Raw genomic sequence first — 9,188 nt, forward strand, 5'->3', positions numbered from 1 at the left:
GGAAATATTGCTGGCCTTTGGCTCAGGCAAAGCAATGCAAGGCGTAGAAGGTATTTTAATTAAGTCCTTAGTTTATTGTTTCAAGATACTGGAAATAAACGTATTCCGAGATGTGAGTACTTGGCAGTGCTGTGTGGCATCCACGAAGTGCAGGCGTTACACATGTTGGAGATAAGCCCCTTCAAAAAGGGATTGATGCTTGGCAGAGGAATACACGTTTTTAGATTTCAAGTGGCTTGTTTGATGGGCCCATAATATAATGTCTGGTTGATTGTGAGACAAACAAACTCCCAAACTCTCTTGCTTCTTTTCCAACACATAGGCTAACGGCTTACTGCTTCCCTAGCTGATTGTGCAAAACACAAACACAATGCGTGACATTAACAATGTGTTATAAACATTCGTTGAAGTGGGGCTGGTTCAATGAGTTCCTCCATTTTTTCTTTAATTGAAGAATGGTTTCGTGGCGCCACCTAGAGGGCCAATGCCCTGTGCAGATGTACACCAGCAGAGGGCGCTGTAGAACAAGTAAATCAGAGAAGAGAGAGCACAAAGCTTCTCACCGGAAGCTTCACTAGCAACCAGCAACATGTAATTTAAAGCCCGTGATGTTGTGTAACAGCAGATTTTGTAAGTAATTTCTGTCATTGTCGCTTCAAGGCTCAGTTTAATGTACCCCACCAAAATACAATAATATACACGCTAACATCTTGCTATATGAATCTGTATGTGTTGGTATTTTTAATTCAAATTGACATGCTGATAGTTTAAGGCTCACTGTTAGCTTAGCAGGCTAGGCTAGCCACGTAAACAATGGACAGCTGTGGGAAATGTTTCTATCTGAACTATTTGTGAATGTAATAACATGCTGTTACCCAACTGTTATAGTATATAAGGTGTTTGGCTGGTTATGTTAGTAGACATATGTAATGTTCCCTTTTCTACGCTTACGTTCATCTTTCACATGATTGTTAGCCTAAAGTCAGTCACCCGTTGATGTTAAATAAGATACTAGCAGAGGTGGAAGAAGTACTTGAGTAAAAGTAGAAGTACCAGGAATACAAGTACAAGACCTGCATTCAATTTGTTAATCAAATAAAGTAGAAACATTGTTAGCATTAACATATACTTAAAGTACCAAAAAGACAAGTATTCATTATGCATAGGTCCATTTCAGAATAATTTATGATATGTTTAGATTATAATTAGTGATGCATTAAAGTTTCATCAAAGCTGGTAAAGGTGCACTTTGTTTTAATAACTTTGTATACAGGGTAGCTTGTGAATTTACTCCAGGTCTAACAAAAGTCTTATTATTAGTGTTGTTTATATTTCACATTATTAATCAAAATCTGCAAAATAACTAAAGGTATTATTATTATAAATATAGTGGAGTAAAAGTACAAGATTTACCTCTGAATTGTAGTGGGGTAGAGATACAAAAAATTGAAGTCTCTCTCAAAATGTTACTTAAGTACAGTACTTGAGTTAATGTACTTAGTTACTTTGCACCACTGGATAACAATGACGTAACCTAGTTAAAGGTGGGGTATGTCATTTATTTCAGAAACACTTTTTGTTATATTCTATGGAATGCTCTTCACATCCCGATAGAAATGAATATATTAAATGCTTTGACAATAAATAAATACATAAAAAAATGTAATCTGTGGAAGCCGTAGCGCTTTAAATAGCACGACCAATCATTTTAGCCGGCTCGGCTAAAATAACTGGATGGCCAACCTGCCTGTCAGCCTTCCATCTGTGCACAAACTTATCTGGTGCCCTCATTGGTCATGTGCGCGTTCGTGTGTGTTGGAGGAGGGGCTCTGTAAGGAAGTGGCAGATTTTTTTCCGGCTGTGTATTTTCAAATTCTAGCGCACTCGAGCTGGTTTCTCCTAAATTACCTACCCCACCTTTAACTAAGTTCACTGTTAACATGGGCTCTATTGACTACATTTTAAGTTAACCCATTTTAAGTTAACCCACCTTAACTAGGGTGTGTTTACATTATCTTATTTCAAAGCAAAGCCCAGGCTTAGTAGAATCACACTCTGTCTGTTTGACATCTGAATAACACTTTTGAATGTTTGCAGCTGCTTCAACATGCCTGTAGACGGTTCGGAGGACCAGGTGCCCTCCTCTCTCTCCAGCCCTGCCAGTGCTGCCCACACCCCGGGGGCCACAGAGGAGGATGGGGCTGCAGGGGGCTCAGCAGAATGCTCTTTCCCTCAAAACAGTCAGGGCTCCGAGGCTGCTTCAGCCTTTTCTACCAACACTGGACCTGGGGAGGGCACCAGTGGTGAGCTCTGTTCCTATTGCATTTTAAAGGAGTGGGTAGGACATCCGGAATGGCTTTAATCCGCCAAAATGATTAATCGTATTCTTGGTTATCTAATGCATCTATGTTTTGTTACCTGTGCTGTGGTACAGGTGGAAAGAGGTCTGCTGCCTTGCTTCAGATCGACCGTCAGCGTATCCAAGCAGCATCAGCCAGTTCTGGAGCCGATGAACTGCAGGGCCTTGGTGTGGCTGTGTATGACCATGACGTCCTTGAGCAAGGAGTCCTGCAACAAGTGGATGAGGCAATCCATGAGGCCAATCAGGCTGCTGCTAAAGCAGAGGCTGAGAAGGAATACCACTCTGTGCTCGATGATGTCAGGTAAGGACAATAGCTGCAATTAATAAGAGGACTAAGATTGTTTTCCCCTTGGCACAGTATTTGTGGTGTGTTGAAGTGTTCCTGTGAAAGTCATTGTCTACTGATCACGTGTCATTAATGTTGTCCCTGATGAAATGTTAGGATTGCACTGATATACACATTTTCTATTGCATTTTAAAGCAGGATCTGAAATTAAGTATTTTTCTTCACCTGCCACTTGCTGAATATTTCTACTGGCCATTTAATTGTTTAATTGAACATTAATCAGTTAAGCCAAACAGTATACATCTGGATTAGAAATTGGGCCACCTAATCCTAATTTTCAACAGAGGTTTCGCTTTAAAAAAATAATATTTCTTAATATATAATATATATCTGCTGTAGTGGCAGAAAATGTATTTTTGATTTCAAAACACCAAACCTTAAATGGATTGATGTTTGTGTGTTTCAGGTCCGTCACAACATCTCTTAAACAAATAAACAAGATCATCGAGCAACTGTCTCCCTATGCTTCCTCCAGTAAAGATATCAGTAGGAAGATTGAATCTGTCAAACGACAGAAAGAAAATAAGGTAAATGACTAAATATGACAAGTACTTAAATTGGGTGATGTACATAATAACTTCACCTAAAGAATATATGGATTTTGATTGTCACAATGATGAAAACAACTTTGAATACAGGAAAAACAGCTTAAGAAAGTCAGAGCCAAACAGAAGCGACTTCAGGCCATTCTGGGAGGAGAGGATGCAGAAAGGGTGGAAGCTGAGATTTTGGCAGATGATGATGAAGAGGAAGGTGAGATGTTTTTATTAACCTGCGATACCTTTTCAATGTATTGACTTAAAGCATTATCCGTCTATTACAAGGGGATATCAATACTCAGTCAAACGCGGCTGAGTTCTGGTTCCCTGCTTTCTATAGAAAAAATGCCCTGTGTTACAAAACAATGCAGAAACAGAAACAATGCAAATATTAATGCCAGTTGCATTTATGATGAGCAAGAATGCTATTCTGTGGCTTTCCTCATTTAAGTAATCATCAGGAGGACATGTTGGCAATGGCTTGCATACATATTACTTTGTTAAAAATATATTGTATGGATATCCTCCTGATACAAAAATCCAATATATGTCAAAGGTTTTGAAAGATGTAAACTCTGATAATAAAAGTTAAAATATTCCACCCGAGTACCTTTCAGTAGCTGATACTCAAGAGTTCTTGATCTAACCCTGCCTGGTGTGTGTGTTGTACCAGAGGCCGGACCATCCACGCTGGGCAGCATGCTCATGCCCTCTCAGGAGACAGAATGGGAGGAGCTGATCCGGACAGGTCACATGACTCCCTTTGGAACACGAATCCCACAGAAGGTGGAAAAAAAGGAGCCTCGAAAAGTGATGCTTGTCGAGAACTCGGCTTTTGACCTGTACTTGGCGGACCAGGCCAAGATGGCTACCGATCGGAAGAAAGTAACTCCTCTAAAGAAGAAGAAGAGGAGCTCCGGCCCTAATGAGGCCAGGACAAAAAAGGTTGTTTCCTCTTCCAAAGACAACAAGATGAAGAAGCGCATACGTAAGCTCCAGATCACAGCTCTCAAGGCCCATCCTAAAGCCCGACCTAAAGCTGAACCCCGGCTCCCTAAACCCAGGAGGAAGCTTCACACTGGGGAAGAGGAGACGGACAGCGAGGGGTCAGAGTACCTGCCCAGTGATGAAGGCATAGACCCTGAGCAAGAGGAAAGAGAAGCCCGGGAGGAGGGCTTTGGAGAGGACGATGGAGATGATTATGAGTTGAAAGCATACAAGAAGAAAAGTGAAGGGAAAGGGAGGAAGAAAGTTAAGAAAAAAGAGGAGAGTGACCAAGAATACTGCCCCGAGAGTTCAGATGAAGAGGTGGACGCAAAGGGTAAAGACAAAGGAAACAAAGATGATGGGGACATGGAGTACTACAGACAGCGTATAAGGTATGATCATTGGCTTTATTCTATAAGCTTCGGTTTGGTAAATTGTTTAGAGTTGTGAACAGGAGATTGGTTTTTGGTGTTACGGTTGGGTATGAAAAGTTTTCATCAGCAAGTCTTCCTCTAAAGTCAACATTCGAGCCTGCAAATGAGATGCTCAACAAACACCAGATTGAGCCTTTAACTACGCATCACATTTGCGATGGCTGCGGTACAAATGTGCTATTGTTATTCCCTTTAGTTAAGGAGAAAGGCAGTTGCTTTCTGCTGCCTCCATAGTGCAGAAGGAGCGTTAATCCCAGATGAGATTGGCAGCTGTTTCTTGACTAAGCAAATTCACTCCCTGCTCTTCTCCTCTCTCTGCTCTCACACTGGCCTAATTATCCTCCTGCACATGGTTTTATACACTCACTCAGTCTAATGCTCAAATTAATGGAAGAGCAGCCCTAATGAGATTTCATATTTATAGCTGCCAAATAAATTGTGTTGGCATGTGTCCTTTTTTCACACTACAGTGATTGAATGTCAATTCAACAGCAACGACACGGCGTGGATGGTGAGGCTAGCTTATATGAGGAATGATATTATTAGAGCGGGTAGTATTTGTAGTTGGGTGGGGGGTGGAGTGGGGGCAGAAAAGTGTAATTAACTGAACCAATGCTTAGTCTTGACTTAATTAGAGAGTGTGGTCTCCCAGGCCCAGCTAAAGGACCAGTTTTGTGGCAGGGTGACAGGACCAGGCCCAAATGAAGATGGATTCTTATCCTCTCCACCTCACACCTTTCTGGGGAACTCGCACTACTAATTGTCCGTATCAATCTTCATTTGCCGCGTGACGACTGTGCCTCTAACTGCCCTCTCTCCTGCACCATTAAAACTCTTCTCCTTTACATTTCCCTTTGTATATGTTCTACTGTTCAAGGGAAATATCAACACCTCTAAACATTTGCTATTCATACACACGTGTAAAGTAAATGAGTGAGTGCAAAGGCAACATCCATCCATCATTCTCTCAATAATTGCTTACCCAGTATTTCCAGTATAGAATTGACAGGTATGTCTAAAGATGACCAAAGAATGACTTCAAGCTGCCCCCCCCCCATATGTTCCCATTGTTTTTGACCACATGATTTGCTCCATTTATATCTACTCATTCTCTCTCTTAGGAGATGGAGGCGACAACGTCTTCAAGAAAGGGAGGATAAGAGAGAGAGGGGGGAGGAGCTTACAGATGACAGTGATGAAGAATTTGACGAAGGCTTCAAAGTGCCTGGTTTCATCTGGAAAAAACTTTACAAGTAAGTTAAATGTAAAACAATGTGGATTAGCTTAAACATTCAGACAACACATGTTTACAACTGTCAACTGAGGAAGTCAACCTTTGTCCTCAAACATTAACCAAAGAATGCATTATTTGATTAGACACTATTAACTTAATCCACCTAGTGCTACTAAAGGTCACTAGTATTCATTGGTAAGTCATTTAGTCAATCTGTTGTTTTAAAACACTTTTAAGAACAACTGTGGAAAACTTTTAGTTAAACTTGGTGGATAAAATAACTTTTCTTTTGCCATTTTGCTGGCCATTTGTTTCTCAAAAATCCAAATTCTCCTACATTTGTTTAAATGCTTTACTTTTTTGCATTGATTTAATAAAAAAATGCGCTACATATATGGCTTTTAGAAAGTTGTCTCTTTCAAGACAAATGTAATCATCCTTATGTGTTCTGACCCTTACTGGTGAGCGTAATTCAATCAGATTTCTATTGAATGACATTATAATTACCAGACCACCCTGTCGTGTTTCCACATGAGTGTCCATAGTTTTTCTTATGCACAGGTGTTCTAAGTTTTTTCATACATCACATTGTCAGGTACCAGCAGACAGGTGTTCGGTGGCTGTGGGAGCTCCACTGTCAGCAGGCAGGCGGCATCCTGGGAGACGAGATGGGGTTGGGTAAAACCATCCAGGTCATCTGCTTTCTGGCCGGACTGAGCTACAGCAAACTGAGGACCAGAGGATCCAACTACAGGTACACACAAACACACACACGCGCACGCACGCACGCGCACACACTCACAAACAAACTGTGGCCAGAGACTGTGTGTCTGTATGGTATGAATATTTGATTAGGGGGATTTCTGCTTGAGAGTGTTCATCTGAATTATTAAACATGTTTCAATTATCAGACTCTTCACTTTCTTACTGCAGACATCAGAGAAAACACTGACACTCTGTTTGTGTGTGTATGTGTGTGTGTGTGTGTGTATGCTTTTGTGTGTGCATGTTTTAAGAGTGCGTTAGAGTAGAATGAGCGTCCTGATGAACACTTAAAATAAATGTTGGACTCATGAACTGAGGGTGGAGCATGTGTGGGGCGACAAATCCACTGTGGAAAACATGACGCATTGGTGGTGATAATTTGGTTTTACTGCACAAACGGCACTCACGCATTTAAGAGGCGGAGCTTCCCTGATGGTCAATACTCTGTCTACTAAAGACGCCCACAAATTGATTGCTTCCAAACTCAATTATGGCCAAGTATCAATAGCTTCCACCAGGCAGAGGTTCATAGCAGCCCATTAGTGTGTGTGTGTGTGTGTGTGTGTGTGTGTGTGTGTGTGTGTGTTCTTGCAGCACCTGACAATGTGTAGAGCAGTGGAGGGAGACACTCCTTTAGCCTTCTCTAAATCCCTTATGCTTGAATCCATCACATGTTGTATGCAAGCAATGCTAATTTTACTTATTGGGAAACTGCCTTTATTTAATTTATTTTTATTTAATTATGATTATGACTATCATTTGCTGAGGTTATGCAAATTAACCCTGAATTCCCTTGTTTCACATCTTAATTGCAGCTTTGCCATTAAACTGTCCGGTGTGTTTGGTTGTAGGTACGAAGGTCTGGGTCCGACGGTCATCGTGTGCCCGGCCACAGTCATGCACCAATGGGTGCAGGAGTTTCACACCTGGTGGCCTCCTTTCAGAGTAGCTGTGCTACATGAAACTGGCTCTTACACCAGCAACAAGGTAATAGTGTGTTCTTGTGTGTGTTTGATTTTCATATTCATAATTTAGTTGGAAAGTTTTCTACAGGGCCTTTCTTTCCTCTGGGGGGCACTAGAGGTCTGTTTATGCAGCATCATCTCCTAACCTTCTCCCCTCTTGCCTCTCTCCTCAAAACACAAAGTAGATGCCCTACTTCCACGCTCAAGCTACCAGAGATGGTTAGGAAACAAAAACCTGTACTAATCCATGTGTTTTCTTTGTGTGTTGCAGGAAAAGCTTATTCCAGAGATAGCAGCATGTCATGGTATCCTGATAACCTCATATTCTGCTGTGAGAAATTTGCAAGAAACCCTGCAGCGCTACAATTGGCACTACATTATTCTGGATGAAGGTCATAAGATCAGGAATCCAAATGCAGGAGTTACCACCGCCTGCAAACAGGTATTGTTTCACAGACTCATTTATGAACACATAACATATTTGTAACAAGCATAACAAACGTGCTCATTGCACCAGCCTTCAGGAATATGTAACGTACTTTCTCTCTGCTCTCTCCCTAGTTTCGCACGCCCCACAGGTTCATCCTGTCTGGCTCTCCGATGCAGAACAATTTAAAGGAGCTTTGGTCTCTGTTTGACTTTGTCTTCCCCGGCAAACTGGGGACATTACCTGTCTTCATGGAGCAGTTCTCTGTGCCGATCACCATGGGAGGGTACAGCAATGCCTCACCTGTACAGGTACTGGAACACACACACATTCAAAGTTAGGATTTCTTTGTTTAAATCATGCTACTTAATCCTTTACCTCATTTTTAACAAAGACGAAGAAGAAATGTCCCCCCATTTGAAACTACGGACAAACCAGGTGTAAAGACTGAGCAAAAGGACATCCTTTTCAAAATCCAAACTTAATTAAAAGTTGTATTTCAAATTAAAACAAAGTGAACAACATAATTAAAAAAGAACAACACAAAAAGCCTTCAAGTTTATGTTAATTAATTTGGACCAAACTTAGTTGAAGTGAAAAAAACATAACATGTAAACATAAAGAAGTCATCCATTATCAAGCAAACCTATAGATGAACATAGCGAGGGTGCTGAAGTGTCACTTGACGACACCAGTCTCACACACATGTCGGCACACTTTTGGAGAGCTAGATGGAAGCCAGTCAGAAGGAGAGCGATGGTGGAGTAACAGAGCCATTAAGTGCCGGATAATGCAGGCCCATGCAAAGGAACTTCAGCACATCCCCAGTGAGAGAGAGAGAGAGAGAGAGGAAGGGAGGGAGAGGCTAGAGTGGAGAGCCAGTGAGCTAAACTGTAGCCCTTTTGTCATTAGTGCTCAATCGTTAATAACCCACTGACTGTATGGATTTAATTATTTAAGCTGGCTATTGATGCTTCTTCCGCTGTCGATAATAAAAACCTTTACTAATTATTAATGTTATTAAATGGTCAGAGAGGGCTAAGCTCTGCTGCCTTATCCTCTTCTCAAAATTCTCAGAACAGTAAAGCAGGCCCTCGGTTGTGTGTGTGTGTGTGTGTGTGTGTGTGTG

The 9,188-nt window shown here is 41.4% G+C and overlaps 1 protein-coding gene across 1 annotated transcript in view; it reads left to right on the forward strand.

Annotated features, from left to right (window-relative positions):
• The first annotated feature begins 550 nt into the window (after positions 1-550).
• Positions 551-9,188, forward strand: part of ercc6 (excision repair cross-complementation group 6) — a 15,507-nt gene continuing 6,869 nt past the window's right edge. The window contains exons 1-11 of the mRNA XM_010790950.1: positions 551-630; positions 2,098-2,303; positions 2,435-2,663; positions 3,115-3,235; positions 3,347-3,461; positions 3,921-4,626; positions 5,790-5,921; positions 6,498-6,656; positions 7,519-7,654; positions 7,904-8,074; positions 8,194-8,370. Coding sequence (XP_010789252.1) covers positions 2,108-2,303; positions 2,435-2,663; positions 3,115-3,235; positions 3,347-3,461; positions 3,921-4,626; positions 5,790-5,921; positions 6,498-6,656; positions 7,519-7,654; positions 7,904-8,074; positions 8,194-8,370 — 2,142 coding nt within the window. The 5' untranslated portion in view covers positions 551-630; positions 2,098-2,107. The remainder of the gene's footprint in view (positions 631-2,097; positions 2,304-2,434; positions 2,664-3,114; positions 3,236-3,346; positions 3,462-3,920; positions 4,627-5,789; positions 5,922-6,497; positions 6,657-7,518; positions 7,655-7,903; positions 8,075-8,193; positions 8,371-9,188) is intronic.

Source organism: Notothenia coriiceps, unplaced genomic scaffold (assembly GCF_000735185.1).
Source record: "Notothenia coriiceps isolate Sejong01 unplaced genomic scaffold, NC01 NC01_scaffold00034934, whole genome shotgun sequence".
In the NCBI taxonomy this organism is placed as follows: domain Eukaryota; kingdom Metazoa; phylum Chordata; class Actinopteri; order Perciformes; family Nototheniidae; genus Notothenia; species Notothenia coriiceps.